General features: G+C 50.0%; 1 protein-coding gene and 1 pseudogene across 5 annotated transcripts; both read left to right on the top strand.

The window, feature by feature from the left end:
* The first annotated feature begins 789 nt into the window (after window positions 1-789).
* BRD2 (bromodomain containing 2) lies at window positions 790-12,710 on the top strand. Of its 5 annotated transcripts, none has more exons than XM_060022043.1 (13): window positions 790-1,145; window positions 3,735-5,064; window positions 6,681-6,984; window positions 7,590-7,727; window positions 8,239-8,377; window positions 8,464-8,678; window positions 8,776-9,150; window positions 9,669-9,797; window positions 9,983-10,234; window positions 10,373-10,638; window positions 11,139-11,443; window positions 11,739-11,861; window positions 11,969-12,710. In XM_060022043.1, the coding sequence occupies exons 2-13, from the start codon at window positions 5,036-5,038 to the stop codon at window positions 12,103-12,105; spliced, it is 2,412 nt and encodes an 803-aa protein (XP_059878026.1). In that variant the 5' UTR covers window positions 790-1,145; window positions 3,735-5,035; the 3' UTR covers window positions 12,106-12,710. The 5 variants fall into 5 exon arrangements, with proteins under 5 accessions (XP_059878026.1, XP_059878027.1, XP_059878028.1 ...); XM_060022044.1 differs by lacking the exon at window positions 790-1,145 and adding an exon at window positions 2,757-2,772; XM_060022045.1 differs by lacking the exon at window positions 790-1,145 and adding an exon at window positions 3,308-3,328.
* Window positions 12,711-16,905: 4,195 nt separating this feature from the next.
* Window positions 16,906-18,500, top strand: LOC132431579 (polypeptide N-acetylgalactosaminyltransferase 1 pseudogene; annotated as a pseudogene).
* Window positions 18,501-18,782: the final 282 nt, after the last annotated feature.

Below are 18,782 nucleotides of genomic sequence, written 5' to 3'. Positions count from 1 at the left end.
GTTTTATTCAACATGAGCAGAGGGTAAAGCCTTAGAAAAAGCCTAAGTGTTTTAACTCAAATGATCGAGACGAGCCCAGTAAAGAAGTAAAAGTGATCAAAAGGCCGGCAAGTTTTGCAGCAGGCAAAGGAGTCCAGGCTCCGGCAGGTCTCAATAAAGTAAGGAACTCCAGGTAGACTCAGGGGAAATGAGAGGTTAGAAAGCGGCCTAAGACAAAGAGACCGAACAAAACGCCCACACCAACCGCCCGCACCTCCTCTCCCCGCCGCAAGCACAACGAGGGCGGTGACAACACTCCCGTCGTGGAACCACACTACAGCCGGGAAGAGACCCCACCCTGCAAACCCTCACAACTCCAGGTCCAGGCCCCATTCTCCTCCACTGACAACAGCACGGCGGCGCGCGTTCCCACTGCACTCCGGCTCGGGCGTCCCAAGCCGCACCCTCCACCTGCGGAAAAGGAACCGAGGCAGGGCTCCCCCGGCTGCCCCGCGAGGCCGCCCGCAGTGGGGTAAGGCCTGCTGAGGCGGGAGGCCGGTGCGCCGCGCCCGCTTCCGCCCCACCCACTGCGCGCGCTCCGAGCCCCGCCGCGGGAGTTACGGAACCCGCCCTCACGCCTGCGCACTGCTCTCCCCGCGGCCTCCCGCTCTCCTTTCCCCTCCCCCAATCCGGTCGCACCCATGCGCCTGCGCTGTGCACGTTCCCGGGCTGCGGCAGCCATGCTGAACCCGTACGGAGAGGCGAGTGGGGGGGAGAGGGTCGACGATAGCGGGATGGGAAGCCGGGGATATGCAGAAGCAGCGGCATTAGAGTGCTCTGGGTCTGTGGAGAAATGCCTGGGCCATGCGGCCCCCTTGGCCCCTTGAACGACCCCTAGGAACCTACGGAAAACGCCCCCGTGGCGGGGGGGGAGGGAGCGGCTGGCACGTGACCCGGGTCAGCCAATCTGGATGTTGCTGACGTGGCCGCGCGGCCCCGATGCTCTCCCCACCCCCCAGCTCAGTCGGGAAGGGAGGGGCTGGGGGCTACGCCCCCTCCCCCAAAGCAACCTCAGTTTCCGGGGGGGTGACACCCCGGATTACATCCTCCCCCCGCACCAAGACAAGGGGAACATTGGAGCCCCCCTGGAAGGTTCCAGGATCCAGGTGAGACGGGGCCTTTGGCGGGCGGGGGCGTTGTCAGTCATTTAAGTGCCTAACCAATGGTGGGGAGTCCGGGAGGGAGATTCTTGGGGTGCAGAGAAGAATCCTGAGGGTGGGAGGATTTGTCCTTCAAACAGTTTACAGCCAATGGGAGTGTGTAGGGGGGCGAGCAGGAGAGGGCCCCTCGGGTGGGGGAGGGGAATGGCCAACCTCTGTCTCAATACCAATTGGAGGGCAAAGGGGCGTGGGGGCGGTGTTCCCCCCCATTCCATTCGTCCCCTGGGGGTACAGGAGCTTGGAGCCAGGTGAGAAGGGATCCTTTTGGCGTTTGGAGGGTGGGGTGACCTAGTGGGCTGAGGAGTGGGAGTGGTGACTGTAGTTCTTACTCGTAGATGGGAATGCTGAGAGTTGGCAACCCGGGTTGTAAACTGAGATTGTTCCCAGGCGCCCACTCCCTTTCTCCGCAGAGACTAAGGAGCATTTCTGTGCTTCCTTTGTATCAGTGGTAGGAAGCTGGCAGTCGCCACATGGCACGGTGGAGGTTACACTTCGACTCGCTTATCGAATTTGTGTGCATTCACGTGGACATGACCTGCGGAGCCTTCCGAACAAAACCTTCTTTGCCGCGGCGGGGGTCTTAGCTGAGCATGTGTCTACCCCAGGCTGGGGAGGGCTTGCAGGCTGGAAGCTTGAGGTCCTCTTGGGAGCAGAAACCGGCCCAACCGGCGTCTTGGGAGGGGTTGGAAATCGTGGCCTGAGAAAGGAGAGAGTGAGTCTCAGGACCTGGAACGATTTCACAGCTCCCAAGGTTTCGGGTTTCTCCTGGGTGGCGTCTTTTGCCTCCTTCATCCCCTCCCCCATTCCTGAACAGTTCTTTCCTTGTGTATTGCGGGGGAGGGAACGGAAAGGAGGGAAGAGTTACTTTTCCAAATTACTGAGTAGCAGTAGCCTCCCCTGTGACTCATGTAGGGGAAGGGAGAACTGGGAGGGAGCGGAGAGCAGTGATTTTCCGGAATGCAGGGAAATAAGCCAGAGTACTGTCTGGCTGCCCTTTTCCTTTCTAATAAGGCCCTGTATACTCTCGACCTCCTAAATTTTCTTCCCTGGCCGGATCCTTGATGGGCCTGTGTGCAGACTTGCAAGGCCCCGGGTGGAGAAAGGCAGATTGGGGAGGTTGGGCCGTTAGGGGGAGGGGAATGGGGGAGGGGAGAAGGCCTTTGCAAAGTTGCTGTGTCATTGCTCTCTTTGCTGCAGCCACCCGGGCGGGCCCGCGTGTACTTTTGGGGCCGAGGTCTGATCGGAGGTGGGTGGGGGGGAGGAGAGAGACTGCTTTCCCGGTGCCCACTACCCCTCCTCCGCAGGGTTTGCCGGACTCGGGTGGTCGAGAATTGATGGCCATTTTAGACACAGTAAGCGAGGTTAGGGTTCCAGGGCCGCTACGGAGGGAGGGTGACCTAGTTGGAGTTCAAGGACCTAGGCCCTCACGAAGCCCTGGGTTTGCGGGAGGAGGGGGCCCTTATATTCCTTAACTTACCTTAATTTCGTTATTCAGATATACATAGTCTGTTTTCTTCCTTGGTAGCCAGAAGAGGGGACGTGGAGGAGGGGAAGGCCCCCCACTAAAGCCCAGGTGGGGGAAATTCTTTCACTCTTCGGTAAGGGGGCGGGGGAGCCCCAGAGGTGGCTTTAGAGATCTTGACCTTGTGCTTTGGCTCTATTCACACTTAGTCTGTAACCCTAATCAGATTACTGTACTAGATTGTGGGAAAGATGTAAGTTGAGTGGGTTGGGGGGAGGGGGCGAAATTGAGTTCCCAAAATGGCTCCTGCCCCTCCTCGGAGGCGGACGGCCCGGGGGGAGGGGGGAGGGGAGAGGAGGGGGAGGGCTAGTCTGAGCCGCAGCCGCCGCCTCCTCCGCTCGCCCTCCTCCCTGGCGCTGACCGATGGACCAGCCGCTCCGTGGGGAGGACTCCGAACACTGGTGGGGGGGATGGGGGGGCCCTTCCGCCCCCGCGACGCCAGGACCCTTAGAGGGTGTGGGCCTGCCTTCGGGGTGAGGGGAGGGCGGGGAGCGTGGGGAAAGGTCTGAGCTCGCCAGGAGGGGGAGGGCGTTCACCCTGATTCGCCCCTCGCGGGACTTGTTTTTTCCGCTCTGAGCCAGACACCGGAATGAAGTTTGGGGAGGAGGTGGGTTTCATTTTAAAGGGTATATGGGTGCGTTTGGAGATTTTGCTCCCAGTTAAGGGTTGCCGAGGTTTTGTCGAGCAGGCAGATATTTGTATTGGTACCTGAAGGTATGAGTGGGAGGGATTGGAGAGGTGCTTGGGGTGCAAGTGTTTGGAACGTATTCTGTTTGGTTGCCTTGTTGGTGAAAAGCCTTTAAGAGTTCACAGATGGTAGATTCTGGGGAGAGTTTTGCCTTTGTCTTCGATTGTTTGGCTTGGGGAAGAAAAGGGAGGATTTTAATTATCAATTCTGTATTTTTGATTGCGGAGAACGGGAACGTTCGGTTCCTTGCTGCGTTTGGGAGCCCTTAGCTGTTTGCCAGTGCCAGGCCGCGGCTTCTAAGATGGCGTCTCCTTCCTCATTTCAGATTCTTCACTGCGGCGGCCTCCTCACTGCCGAGAACAACAAGCCGCGGGCGTCCTGTGACCACACCCCGGCGGGCCCAGGCTGACTACGCCCACGCGGCCGCCTCCAGTCCTGCCAGTCTGGCCAATGGAGGAGCTACAAACGGCACGACCTGCCCGAGCTTGGCAGTCACCAGTCGCACTGGGCTTGGACGCCTGGGAAGACTTTGTTGGAAGGGGAGGCGGGGAGAGGGTGCTGCACCCCTGCCAACCTCGCTCTTTCCCTGGAGTTGCCGAACCACAGCGCAGCCAATTGGCTCGGAGATGTGGCGGGTTGCCGCTTCCCTGTGGGTCTATGCGGCATTCTTCTGCCTGGTGACTAACGCGTTGGAAATGAGGCTTATGACGTCATCGCATCCGCCGACCAATAGAAAACGCTCCCGCGGAGAGGTGTTCCTCCCCCTTCGACTGCGCTTCTTCACGCGCGTGAGCGAGCGCGCGCGCGCGGAGGGGGTGGGGGAAGTCGCGAGCGCGGTGGCGCGCATGAGCGGCGAAGCTCCGCCCCCCTGCCTATATATAAAGGGCTGGCGCGGGGCTCGGCGGCGCCATTTCGCGCTGGAGTGGAGCAGCCTCTAGAACGAGCTGGAGGATTCTGCCTACCTATACAGAGCCTTCGAGTCGTCCGGGGCCGCCATTACAATCCACGTCCATCCGCTTGGAAATGGCCTTCGTCTCGGCCTATGACCGGTCCCGGCGGACAGTACAGACCCCATAGAAGCCCCCGAAGCTCCCCTTTTTCGAGCCCCGCCCAGTCCTCGGAGTCTGTCCACCCCCTCTACTCCGCCCTCAAGAGGATTTCAAAGATGGAGGCGGCGGCTCCCTAAACCACTTTCGTGTTCATCCGCCTCCATCCGAGATCGAAACGGGACCTCGTCCGCGCCGGACGGTCCTGGCAGGAAGAGGGGATCCTTGCAGACCAACAGCGGGCAATATTGACGACGGTGTCTGGGATCGGGGACTGTCCTGGGGTTTGAAGAGTCCGTCCCCCTTCGCTCGCCCGCCTCAGCTGGGGCCGCCGCCATTTTCTCGCTGTCCGCCTCCTGCGGAGCGCGCCAAGCTGCCGGGAGTTCTCCGAGAAACAGCGGAGGAGACTGCTTTCGTGCCGGCCCGGCGGGGGGGGTTGTTGCCTGGAGGGCCGAGGGCAGCGGCCCCCGACCCCCCCCCCCCCTTCACTTCCCGGGTTATGCTGGACTGGAAGGTAAGGGGAACCGAGGCCACCCGGACTTTCCGCGGCTGAGGGCAGCGCCGGTTCCCCGTGGTCAAGATGCTGCAAAACGTGACTCCCCACAACAAGTACGTCCCCGCGAACGGCGTGTGGGAAGGGGACGTTTGCGAGTTGCAGCGCGCGGGTGTGGGGCGTCGGATTCGGAGGGAGTGCGGGACCGAGTGGGGCGCGTTGTTGTTCCGTGGCGCAACTGTTGGCTCGCCGGGCTCGCGCAGGGGGTTGAGCGGCGGTTTGGGACTGAGGCAGTGGCCCAGATCCTGAATATGGAGGGAGCACAGGTTGTCAGTTTATATGTTGTTTCTTCCTCTGTGGTTAGATCTTACCCGAGGCGGGCAGAGGGAGGTGGCGCCAGAATGTAATGGGGAAGGACGCTGGTTGGGGAGCAGGTCCTGCGGGTCGTGGGTTTGGTGTCTAGCGACGGTTTGTCAGGCCTTTTGGGGGAGTGGGTTCGTGGCCGTATCTTGTGCTTTACAAGGTTGCCATGGTGATAGAGCTCGAGGACTGGAAACGGAGATTTCCTGAGTAGGGTAGAAGGTAGAAGGATCACTCTTTCCTAATGGTTGGGGTAGGTCATTAAGTTCCTGCTAGTCTTTCGTTGACTGGTGCGGTTTTGTGTTGAGAGTTGTGTGTCTTGTTGCAGAGGATTGGGTTTTTTGCTGTGTTTTTTTTTTGTTTTTGTGATACAATTGGGAGTTTCATTCAGGGTAGGAGGGTGGAGCTAAGGATCCTCTAGTCCAGCTCTGCGGATGTAAACAATGAGATTTCGGTATAACGTCTTTAGTCTTGGGCCTTGGGAAGCACCTGGTCTCGAGGAGCACCAGAGAGAATGTAAACTTGGTGCATTATTGGCGTTTGATCTTCAGAGTTGATGCTGCAGTGGGAACTGTTAACGGCATCGCAGTTTATGTTAGGGGTTGCAGGGGAGGTCTGTATCACTTTTCTGAGGGAACTTGCTGACCTTGATTGTTCGGACAGCTCTATTTTTTGAGTTCTTCAGAGGGAGGAGACGAATTTGTGAATAATTTCTGGAGGCTGGTAGCTTGGGGTATTCCAGGCTGTGAAGTGTGACAAATGCTCCCTTGTCTGATTTTTTTCTTTTTTTGAGTTGATAGGGTTTTCCGTTAGATGTCTGATCTGTTTGGAGTTAACTATCCAGAGCTTGTGGAGGATGCTGATTCCTTCTGCACAGGTGGATTCTTAAGTGTCTGTTTAATTAGCATTTTATGAAATTTTTCTATTTTGTTTCCTTTTCACCCGCTTCTCTCAGGCTCAACCACCATGGCAACCACCAAGTCCCTAGTGAGGAGGAAGCTTGGGGCTTGAGTTTCTCGGCTCCACCCATTTTGCTTAAGTCCCATCCCAATAAGGCTGTGATTCTCAAATGGCTGTGCCTTGTGAGAAATTACCTTGGGCTTTTTCACTTTAAATTTTAAAAACAGATGAAAGAGTCCATCAGACTTGAGAATTCAGAATGTAGGACTAAGAACAGAAGAGGTGGTAGGAAGTAGAAGAACAAAAGCTCCATGGATTGTTTGGATACTGGTTTCATTTTCATAATCTTGACCACCTTTCACTAGATTCCAAGCCTGGATTTATTGAGGGTACGTAGTGTAAATTAGTGTAAATTGTACTCTCTCGAGTTCCACAAGATTATCACATATGGTTTTGTTCCTTGTCTTCACAGGCTCCCTGGGGAGGGGAATGCAGGGTTACTGGGGCTGGGCCCAGAGGCAGCAGCGCCTGGGAAAAGGATTCGAAAGCCCTCCCTGTTATATGAGGGATTCGAGAGCCCCACAATGGCTTCAGTGCCGGCTTTGCAACTAACCCCTGCCAACCCACCACCCCCGGAGGTGTCCAATCCCAAAAAGCCAGGACGGGTTACCAACCAGTTGCAATACCTGCACAAGGTGGTGATGAAGGCTCTGTGGAAACATCAGTTTGCATGGCCCTTCCGGCAGCCTGTGGATGCTGTCAAACTGGGTCTGCCGGTGAGTAGAGAGATTGGAGTGGGGAGCTATGGAAATGAACAAGAATGTGTGTGCGTGGAAGTGGGCTGTCTAGTGTAGCTGCTGCGGCCCCTAGGAGTTCCCATTTCTACCCTGTAGGGCAGATAGCCACCAGATTTCTGGATTCTTGGTCCTTTGTGTTTGATCCAACCGCTTGCTATCTTAGCATCTCTCATTGTGCCCTCCATGTGTCCTTCCTTAACTTTTGTGCCCTGGCTCCATTTTACAGATTCCCACCCCAGGTTGGGAGAGGACCACGGTGGCCAAAATTCTTAGCTTCTTCCTCTCCCTCATGCAGCCCATGGATAGCCAGCCCCAGAGGTAATGTCACAGGATGGGAAGCTTTTCCAGAGTGGGTGGGAGGTGGGTGGTTAGAGAAAGGCAGTAGGGGCCTCCCTATGGGTGATAAGAATCCTGTTCCATTTTTTTCCTATCCCATAGATTTAATTGGGGCCGCAGTTTAGGAGACTTTGTATTCTTGACGCATAGGGGGTGTGTATGTGCGTGTGTGTTGGGGTCGGTAGTTTGCTTAGGAGAACAGGCGTGTTTATCTTTTTGTAGCTCTGACCTACCATTTCTTTTTTTAGGATTATCACAAAATTATAAAGCAGCCTATGGATATGGGTACTATTAAGAGGAGACTTGAAAACAACTATTACTGGGCTGCCTCAGAGTGTATGCAGGATTTTAATACCATGTTCACCAACTGTTATATCTACAACAAGGTGAGTGTTTCTGTGTTGTTAGTAGTTGGGGAGAGACAGTGCATTTTTTATCACTACTTTATCAATGAAAGGTTTAAGTGTTTTACTGTAGGTGTTCTCAGTAGTCAGGATCCTAGAAAGTCTGAGTTCCAAAAGGTACCACTAAAAGCAGTGATGTGGTTTCAGAGATCCAGAGTTAAGAGATGTTTAAATAGAACACTTTTTATTCTTGTGGATAGTGGCCCTGTTTTTCAGAGAAATCTCCAGAGATCTGAGTAGAGCAGGAACTATTTTTTTTTTTAGTCAGCTCTCATTCTTCTACTTCTGAACTTTATTTCTTTGTTGCATCTTGAGGGGCAGAGTTGGAAGAGAAAAGGGAATTTAATGGCCCAATACAGGTGATTTTCAGTACTTGATGGTGAAGTTGTATAAGGGGGGTGGTGGTGATGCCTGGGGCTAGGAATTCCTCAGAGAAAAATGGTTTTGCTTGTCTTTTGCTGGCATTTGAACTTTTTCTTTGTGTTTCCTGTAGCCTACTGATGATATTGTCCTGATGGCACAAACGCTGGAAAAGATCTTTCTACAGAAGGTGGCATCAATGCCACAAGAGGAACAAGAGCTTGTGGTGACTATCCCTAAGAACAGCCACAAGAAAGGGGCCAAATTGGCAGGTAGGAAGAGAAGGAGTTTTGCCAATGAAGACCGAAAGATGGGAAAGATAATCAGACTAAACTTTTTTTCTCTCCCCCCACCCCAGCACTCCAGGGCAGTATCACCAGTGCCCATCAGGTGCCTGCTGTCTCTTCTGTGTCTCACACAGCCCTGTATACTCCACCACCTGAGATACCTACCACTGTCCTCAACATTCCCCACCCATCGGTCATCTCTTCGCCCCTTCTCAAGTCCTTGCACTCCGCTGGACCCCCGCTCCTTGCTGTCTCTGCAGCTCCCCCAGCCCAGCCCCTTGCCAAGGTATACATCTGTGGATATCTTTGGGACAACGAGGATGGAAAGGTCTTGAATGGAGTGGACCCAGGGTAAAAGGCTCCTGTCTTGTTTTTCTCTGCAGAAAAAAGGGGTAAAGCGGAAAGCAGATACTACCACCCCTACACCTACAGCTATCCTGGCTCCCGGCTCCCCAGCTAGCCCTCCCGGGGGTCTTGAGCCTAAGGCAGCACGGCTTCCCCCTATGCGTAGAGAGAGTGGCCGCCCTATCAAGCCTCCACGCAAAGACTTGCCTGACTCTCAGCAACAGCACCAAAGCTCCAAGAAAGGAAAGCTGTCGGAACAGTTAAAACACTGCAATGGCATTTTGAAGGAATTACTCTCTAAGAAGCATGCTGCCTATGCCTGGCCTTTCTATAAACCAGTGGACGCTTCTGCACTTGGCCTGCATGACTACCATGACATCATTAAGCACCCCATGGACCTCAGCACTGTCAAGGTACCCACTGCATGGGGCAGATGGGATACTCAGGCAGTGATTGGAGCCTAGGGATCAATAAAACAGTCACTTTTTCCGGGCACACAGCAGTCTCGGCATTTTATTTTTACAAAATAGTAATGGGGCAGAAGGTCAGGTACTTGTTAGGAGTCCATATTTTCTGGAGTTTGAGACAGTGTGGTGGGTTTTGTGTTCAGAGCATCGCTATTCATCTACAATTAGGTCCTACCTATTGGGAATGTTGGGTTAGGATAGGAAAGTTAAGGGATGGCTGCTTAGTCAGAGGCCACCCACCCTCTCTTTTCACTTAGAAATGATTTTTTTTCCTAGACATAGGTATTTCTTCAACCCACCCAAATTCCTTTGACTTCAAACTTGAGCCCCAGGGCATAGATCCTTAAGGCTACCCCTGCCCCGCCCCCGTACTCTCCAGAGGGCTAGCCTTGCGGTGTCTGGAGCTGGCAGGGAAAGGTGAGTCTTCCTGCCTGTGCAGCTTCTGATGCTGCCTCCTTCTGCAGCGGAAGATGGAGAATCGTGATTACCGGGATGCACAGGAGTTTGCTGCTGACGTGCGGCTTATGTTCTCCAACTGCTATAAGTACAATCCCCCAGACCATGATGTCGTGGCCATGGCACGAAAGTTACAGGTGAGTGTCAAGGTCGGAGTTGGAAGAATAAATGGGTCTGGGGAGAGAAATTTTGCTGTCTGTGGTGCACAACCTCAACATGGGGCTCTCCCAGTCTCTACAGTTGTAAATTGGAGCTGCCATATGGCTGGGTATGATCAGGGCATATCCACTAGCATGGTTTTGAGTCTGCTGTCTCTTTCTAGGATGTATTTGAGTTCCGTTATGCCAAGATGCCAGATGAACCACTGGAACCAGGGCCTTTACCAGTCTCTACTGCCTTGGCCCCTGGCTTGGCCAAATCATCTTCAGAGTCCTCCAGCGAGGAAAGTAGCAGTGAGAGCTCTTCTGAGGAGGAGGAGGAGGAAGATGAGGAGGATGAAGAGGAGGAAGAAGAGAGTGAAAGCTCTGACTCTGAGGAAGAAAGGGCTCATCGCTTGGCTGAACTACAGGAACAGGTATTATTTTAATTTGTCACTGTTCAGTTTACTGGGTGAGGTTTGTGCGCTGTCTTGGCCCTAAATTTTTTTTGTTTCAGTCTTTATTGCTTTACCTATTTATTTTTTCTATTTCACATGATTCTTTTTCCTCTTTAGCTTCGAGCAGTACATGAACAACTGGCTGCCCTGTCCCAAGGCCCGATATCCAAGCCCAAGCGAAAGAGAGAAAAAAAAGAGAAAAAGAAGAAACGGAAGGCAGAGAAGCATCGAGGCCGAGCTGGGGTTGAGGAAGATGACAAAGGGCCTCGGGCACCTCGCCCATCTCAGCCCAAGAAGTCCAAGAAAGCGAGTGGCAGTGGGGCTGGCAGCGCTGCTACCCTAGGCCCTCCTGGCTTTGGACCTTCTGGAGGAAGTAGCACCAAGTGAGTACTATCTAACATGGAAGCAGAGACAGCTCAGTTATGCCTCTAATCTCTCCGGGGAGGATGATTTCTCCCACTCCTTGCAAAGGTTTCTCTAAATCAGGGTCCAGCGAATTTTTTCTGCAAGTGGCCAGGTGATGAAGTAGACTTTTGAAGACTGTAGTCTCTCAAAGCTGCTTGACTCTGACAGTGTAGTCTGCCTACCCCTTCTCTAAACCAGTGAATCTGTGGTTTTTCGTGTTTTCTTCTGTGGTCGGGGGTGGGTTAGTGCTTTAGGGAGCAAAAAAAAAGTGGACCTGTGCCAGCGTGCTTATATTTAGTTCTCAAAGTCCGAGATTAATAAAAGTATTTGACATGTATAGAAGCTCTGCTCCCCTGATACAGTGTCTAGTAGCCCACTCTTTTGCCTTAATGGAAAACAGTTTTTCAGGCATGAAATTCAGGTCACTGGGTTGAATAGTGAGAATATCCCACAATTGACAATTTTCTTTTGCCCGTAGACTCCCCAAAAAGGCCACAAAGACAGCCCCACCTGCCCTGCCTGCAGGCTATGATTCAGAGGAAGAGGAAGAAAGCAGGCCCATGAGTTACGACGAGAAGCGGCAGTTGAGCCTGGACATCAACAAGTTGCCCGGGGAGAAACTGGGTCGAGTTGTACACATAATTCAAGCCAGGGAGCCCTCTTTACGTGACTCAAACCCAGAAGAAATTGAGATTGATTTTGAAACGCTCAAGCCATCCACACTTAGAGAGCTTGAACGCTATGTCCTTTCCTGCCTACGAAAGAAACCTCGGAAGCCCTATAGTGAGTATGAAATGAGGCCCGCCAGTTAACTCAGCAAATCCTTGCGAAGTTCTGAGGAGGATTTGTTGCATCTAGAGGGGCAGAGTTAACTCAGCAAATCCTCACGAAGTTCTGAGGACAGTGAGAGAAGGATAGTTAGGCATATGCTTGATGGACTTGAGATCATCAGCTCCTGGGATGATAAGGGTTGGATTAGTTGCTTCCCAATGTTCAAGAAAGGAATTTGGCAACAATAGGGGACAGAGAAACTAGGGTGCTTCTGGCTATCTTAATCCTGGTATATTTGTTTTTCTAGCTATTAAGAAACCTGTGGGAAAGACAAAGGAGGAACTGGCTTTGGAGAAGAAGCGGGAACTAGAAAAGCGGTTACAAGATGTTAGTGGGCAGCTCAATTCTACCAAAAAGCCCCCCAAGAAAGGTGAGTGTTCAGTAAGCCACTGTGAATTCACTACACCCTGCCCTCTTGACTCTTGAAAAATGGAAATCAGACTGAAATAATCTTTAAACTTCAACTTTGTTCTGCAGCGAGTGAAAAAGCAGAGACGTCATCGGCACAGCAGGTAGCAGTGTCCCGCCTCAGTGCTTCCAGCTCCAGCTCGGATTCCAGCTCCTCTTCTTCATCTTCCTCTTCTTCAGACACCAGTGATTCAGACTCAGGCTAAGGGGCCAGGCCAGATGGGGCAGGAGGCTCCGCAGGACCGGACCCCTAGACCACCCTGCCCCACCCCTACTCTCCCTTTGCTGTGACACTTCCTCATCTCACCCCCTCCCCCCACTGTAGGAGAGCTGGCTCTGCAGGGGGGAGGAATGCAGGGACAATTACTGAAGGAGGGACATAAATGGACAAAATACAACTGCGTTCCCAGCCCCATGGAGAGTGACCTCTTAGGCATAGAGCCCCTATTCAAAATGACTGTGGTGGGGCAGGGGTAAAGGGTGGGAATGGGCAAAGGCCCTGATACAGGGTTACCTGAGGCCGTAGCTGCCCTGTTCACTTGTAAGGGCCCTGTTTTGAGGTTGTTTGTTCTAATTTATTTTAAGCTAGGTAAGGCCGAGGCAGGGTGGGGCCGTGGTCCCCTCAGCCTCCATGGGGAGGGAGGAAGACGTTCTTTTTTTACGTTGACTTTTTTTTTCTACTCTGTTTTCCCTTTTCCTTCTGCTCCATTTGGGGCCCCTGGGGGTTTCAGTCATCTCCCCATTTGGTCCCCTGGATTGTCTTTTCTTTGTCTGTTGATTCTAACTTGTAAATAAAGAAAATATTATTCAAGTTTTGAGTTTATTACTTTAATGACATATTTTTTTCTAGTGCTTCAAAATGAATGTGATACAATTGAGATTTTGAAGAAAGTACTCTGAGGTGAGGAAAAAGGACCATCCTGTTTTAAATAAACCAGTAGGCTGTTGCTGTAGTGATAGAAGTGCATCTTCCATTTGTAAAGTGAATCCCCCAAAATAACCTTAAAGTTTGCAATTTGCTCTGGTTTTAGATGAAGAAAACAAAATTCTCTGGCTCATTCATATCTTAACCAAGTTTCAAACTCAAGATTTGGAATAGGCTCAAGTTTTCCTCTGGTGCTGGATATGTGGGTTGTTTCTTGGACACTTAGCAAGATGTGAAAGGGATGGGAGGTAGCCAACAGTAGGTACTTCTTGCATTGGGCATCTGCCTTAAAAAGGCAGTTGTGTCTACTTTTATAATTTGCTGCTTTGGCCTCAAGTTGCACATGTACATAGCTTTGCAAAGTTGGTTAATACAATGCCAGTTCAGAGAATTCCAGTGATCCTTACCAAAATGAAATCACAAGAACTCATTTCCAGGGCTTCCCTGGTGGTGCAGTGGTTGAGGGTCCGTCTGCCGATGCAGGGGACACAGGTTCGTGCCCCGGTCCGGGAAGATCCCACATGCCGCGGAGCGGCTGGACCCGTGAGCCATGGCCTGTGAGCCTGTGCGTCCAGAGCCTGTGATCCGCAGCGGGAGAGGCGACAACAGTGAGAGGCCCGCGTACCACAAAAAAAAATAATTTCCAGAAGTCCAACCTCTTCTCGTGCTGTATAGACAGAAGGACTCTATAGTTGAGAAGTATGAGATGTCTGGTTTCTGGAATTTGGGGGGCTTTACCCCTACAAAAGGGGACAGTTTAAAATAATGTGCTGTAGTAGAAAACCTGAATTTTTAAATGGAAGGCTGGGAATGTAAACCTAATGGTTTATTCTGCTGTAACGTTGCTGGAAACAGGTGGAAAGTGGAATATGGTGGAGATGGTAGTGATGATTTTGGAGGTAGCAATAAATTGGGCTCTAGCAGTGACTTTCAACCCTTGTTGCATACTTGGACTCCAGAGCTGCTAAAAGCTTGTAACGGGTTTCTGTCTGAATCCTTTTTTTTTGGCCATACCCCGTGACTTGTGTGATCTTAGTTTCCCAACCAGGGCTTGAACCCAGACCTGCAGTGGAAGTGCAGAGTCCTAACCACTGGACTACCAGGGAATTCCCTGAATTCTTAAGTTGAGGCCCAGGCAACGCAAAAGCTCAGAGATGGTAATACCCAAGCAGGGCTGGGAATCACTTGTTACCGTTTTGCAAGGCTCTTAGTTTTTTAAAGGGGAGGAGCCCCCTGATTGGGCTTTTCAGCCCACTTAATTGTAGATCTCAGTGAGTGAACTCTTCAACTCCCTTTGAGCTCTGTTCATCTAGAGAAAAGTGATAGAAAGGATTTGGAAAGTTCAGTAGTACTTAAGAGTTGTGGCTGTGGGATAGGATTTATTTAAGTCCAAAGGGATAAATGTTGATTTCAAATAGATGTGTGTCAATCTAACACTATATCTCATTTAAATGGGCATTTAAGGTGTGAGATTAGTTTGGGGAGGAGACCAGGCATACAATCTTGGAAGACCGTCTGTGGCTGCATCCCCTTCTGTTCATGTCATTTAAGTATTTTAAAATTGTGGTTTGGGAAAATAAAAGACTTCAACTCTCAGAAGATGAGTTTCTGACATTGTACCTGTGGAGGCAATTTAATATTCCCTATAGACTGAATCCAGAACAGTCTAAGTGCTATAAAAGTAGGTGGCCTGGCTTATTCCCTTGACTGCAGAGCAGGCTGAGACTGGGCAAGAGTGGCTCTGGACCTGGTTTACACCTCCCTCTTTACCACCTCACTAGACAGCTTACAAACGTTCATGGATTTCCTGATGGTAAGTCTGTTGGTGAAGAGTCCTTTCCCTGGTTCCTGACCCTTGAGGTTGCCATTTAGCCCTTTGATTTACCTTTTCCCTTAGTCGAAGTTACTGGTCAAAACCTTAGCTGTATCCCATCCTCTCCTTGAGGCATTGTAATAGTTTCAGGAGTCTGATCCCCATTTTGGTTTGAATTATTGTCTTCCAAAGTAACAAGCACAGTCCCCAGCTCAACCAGAAGGAACAATTATGGAATCCTACCATGGGCAGTATTACCTCCCATGCTCTTTCCAGCTCTTGTAAGCATGGGTTCCACTGTCTCTTTTTTTTTTTTTTTTTTTTTTTTTTTTGCTACCTCTTGCCGTTTGCTCCCCTTTAATGTTTCCATAGTAATCATTAATTCAGAGTTCCTTTGATTGTCTTATTTTTCAATAAACATCATTGATCTAGACGTTGTCAAACTGCTCAGTCAGGAGGTGTGGCAGTGAAGATAAAGGCAAGGCCCTTGCCTTGTCTTTGAATCTTGCTTTATCAGTGCAGTTAGCTCGTGGTGCAGATACTGGGCTGATTTGCTCTAAGATGAAGGCATGACAGTCTTCCAGATGATTCTTTCTAATTGTACCCAAATGTGTGCACCCCAGTCCAAGCCCTGCCAGCCTTGCTCTTGGATTCTCTCAGCACTATCCTGACTGAAAAGCCCTGCTTCCCTGAGGGGCTCCCAGGACAAGAATCAAACAAAGCTGGTTGGAGTTACTCTCTGAGGCTTGCCAAGAATAACACAGGGGAGGACTCGCTGATCAATGAGAAAAGGACTCCCAGAGAGCCAGGAAGGGGACTGAGAATGGTAGATGGAACTGATATATGATGATTCCATGATCTCCGTCTTTGCTTCTTTCCCCTTTCCTGGATCGTCACCCTAGTTCAAGCTCTGCAGAATCCCACTAGCAGGTCTTGCTGTCCCCATAGTTTACATTCTGGGAGCAGGAAAAGGGGTGACATTAGACAGCAGATCACAGTTTTTAATAAAATTATAAGTTTTAGCAGTGCAATATGCAAAGATCTGTAAAGAATTTAAGAGGGTTCTGATCTGAGAGATTTCTGAGAACTGTTCAGATATATCTGGGAAGGATGAGTAGTGTTTGTGTCAGGGAGGGCGGGAGTGAGCACTGCCAGCAGAAGAAAGTGATGATAGTTCCCTGGTGGTCTAGTGGTTAGGATTCCGGCCTTCCACTGCCGTGGCCTGGTTCAATAACTGGTCAGGGAACTGAGATCCTGCAAGCCATGCAGCATGACTCAAAAAAAAGAAAGGCGCGGCGAACGGCGGCCCGAGAGTAGCGCCCGCGCTGCGGCCCGCGGAACCGCACCGCGACCGCCCGGGCCGGCCCCGAGGAGCGCCCGCCGCCGCCCCGGCCGTCGTGCGCGGACCGAGGAGATGTGGGACATGAGGATTTGGGATATGAATTCATTTGAAAAACCACTTTGGGATTATGAACGTGATTTCTGATGAAACTGGATTGGAATAATTTTCATGATCTTTGTATATTTATATATATATTTTTAATTTTGCATTTGACTTAAAGTGCCATGAGAAAATTTGCATATTGCAAGGTGGTCCTAGCCACCTCCTTGATTTGGGTACTCTTGGATATGTTCCTGCTGCTTTACTTCAGTGAATGCAACAAATGTGATGAAAAAAAAGAGAGAGGACTTCCTGCTGGGGATGTTCTAGAGCCAGTACAAAAGGCTCATGAAGGTCCTGGAGAAATGGGGAAACCAGTCGTCATTCCTAAAGAGGGTCAAGAAAAGATGAAAGAGATGTTTAAAATCAATCAGTTCAATTTAATGCCAAGTGAGACGATTGCACTCAACAGATCTTTACCAGATGTTAGGTTAGAAAGGTGTAAAACAAAGGTGTATGCAGATAATCTTCCTACCACAAGTGTGGTGATTGTTTTCCATAATGAGGCTTGGAGCACACTTCTGCGAACTGTCCATAGTGTCATTAATCGCTCACCAAGACACATGCTAGAAGAAATTGTTCTAATAGATGATGCCAGTGAAAGAGACTTTTTTTTTTTTTTTTTTTTTGCGGTACGCGGGCCTCTCACTGTTGTGGCCTCTCCCGTTGTGGAGCACAGGCTCCGGACGCGCAGGCTTAGCAGCCATGGCTCACGGGCCCAGCTGCTCCGCGGCATGTGGGATCTTCCCAGACTGGGGCACGAACCCGTGTCCTCTGCATCGGCAGGCGGACTCTCAACCACTGCGCCACCAGGGAAGCCCGAAAGAGACTTTTTGAAAAGACCTCTAGAGAGTTATGTGAAAAAATTAAAAGTACCAGTTCACGTAATTCAAATGGAGCAACGTTCTGGATTGATCAGAGCTAGGTTAAAAGGAGCTGCAGTGTCTAAAGGCCAAGTGATCACCTTTTTAGATGCTCACTGTGAATGTACAGTGGGGTGGCTGGAGCCTCTCTTAGCCAGGATCAAACATGACAGGAAGACAGTGGTCTGTCCTATCATTGATGTGATCAGTGATGATACTTTTGAGTACATGTCAGGACCTATGGTGGATTCAACTGGAAGCTCAACTTTCGCTGGTATCCTGTTCCCCAAAGAGAAATGGACAGAAGGAAAGGTGATCGAACTCTTCCTGTGAGAACACCTACAATGGCAGGAGGCCTTTTTTCAATAGACAGAGATTACTTTCAGGAAATTGGAACATATGATGCTGGAATGGATATTTGGGGAGGAGAAAACCTAGAAATTTCCTTTAGGATTTGGCAGTGTGGAGGAACTTTGGAGATTGTTACTTGCTCACATGTTGGACATGTGTTTCGGAAAGCTACACCCTACACGTTTCCAGGAGGCACAGGGCAGATTATCAATAAAAATAACAGACGACTTGCAGAAGGGTGGTTGGATGAATTCAAGAATTTCTTCTATATAATTTCTCAAGGTGTTACAAAGGTAGATTATGGAGATATATCATCAAGACTTGGTCTAAGACACAAACTCCAATGCAGACCTTTCTCTTGGTACCTAGAGAATATTTATCCCGATTCTCAGATTCCACGTCACTATTTCTCTTTGGGAGAGATACGAAATGTGGAAACAAATCAGTGTCTAGATAACATGGCTAGAAAAGAGAATGAAAAAGTTGGAATTTTTAGCTGTCACGGTATGGGAGGTAATCAGGTTTTCTCTTACACTGCCAACAAAGAAATTAGAACAGATGACCTTTGCTTGGATGTCTCCAAACTTAATGGCCCAGTCACAATGCTCACATGCCACCACCTAAAAGGCAACCAACTTTGGGAGTATGATCCGGTGAAACTAACCCTGCAGCATGTGAACAGTAATCAGTGCCTGGAGAAAGCCACAGAAGAGGACAGCCAGGTGCCCAGCATTAGAGACTGCAATGGAAGCCGGTCCCAGCAGCAGTGGCTTCTTTGAAATGTAACCCTTCCAGAAATATTCTGAGACCAAATTTACAAAAAAAGAAAAAAATAAGGATTGACTGGGCTACCTCAGCATACATTTCTGCCACATTCTTAAGTAGCAAAAAAGGAAAAGTGCTTTCCTCCTGCAGGATGTAAGGTTTATCAGCCATTAAAACTTAAACTGCTCTCTCTTTCACTAGCTGTGAACCGGCCTTCCTGTCCAAGGACGTGAAACTACATAGTAGCGAGATTGTGCACACTGATGTTTACAAGATTAAGAGTCTTTCATCAAGAATCATTGTAAAGAATATTCAGACTGAAACAATCTACGAAATGTGCTTTCCAGAGAGCAGCACCTTTTATGGTTTGCTTGCACATCAGTCATTTCTGCTGAATGTGCTGTTATAATGAAGAGATGTCCAAGATTTTTTTTTCTGATTAGAACTGGTAGCCAGTATATTAAATATTGATATAAAAATAAATGAAAAAGAACTGGAACCAGATTCAGAATCATGAAAACATTTTTACAACAATTTAAAAAACTATATTAAACAGGGTTTAAAGGAAATTAAAACAGAACTATGAGAAGTACAATTTGTTATAGTATAGTATCAAATTTCTATATAGATTTTATACCTCAGTGGGGAAAAATAACTGATTCCAATGACATTTCATTCTGTTTCATCTGTGATAGTCATAGATGCTTTTTTTTTCCTTGGGGTGC

This window comes from Delphinus delphis, chromosome 10 (genome assembly GCF_949987515.2).
Source record: "Delphinus delphis chromosome 10, mDelDel1.2, whole genome shotgun sequence".
Taxonomy (NCBI): Eukaryota; Metazoa; Chordata; class Mammalia; order Artiodactyla; family Delphinidae; genus Delphinus; species Delphinus delphis.
This window is presented reverse-complemented; position numbering and strand designations above follow the sequence as displayed.

What these genes read in the sequence shown, in the direction of transcription:
- BRD2 (XM_060022043.1), top strand. Translation starts at nt 5,036, where the DNA reads ATGCTGCAAAACGTGACTCCCCACAACAA. An exon ending in AACGTGACTCCCCACAACAA is followed by an intron (nt 5,065 to 6,680) that starts GTACGTCCCCGC and finishes TTGTCTTCACAG; the next exon opens with GCTCCCTGGGGAGGGGAATG. An exon ending in TGGCTGAACTACAGGAACAG is followed by an intron (nt 10,235 to 10,372) that starts GTATTATTTTAA and finishes TTTCCTCTTTAG; the next exon opens with CTTCGAGCAGTACATGAACA.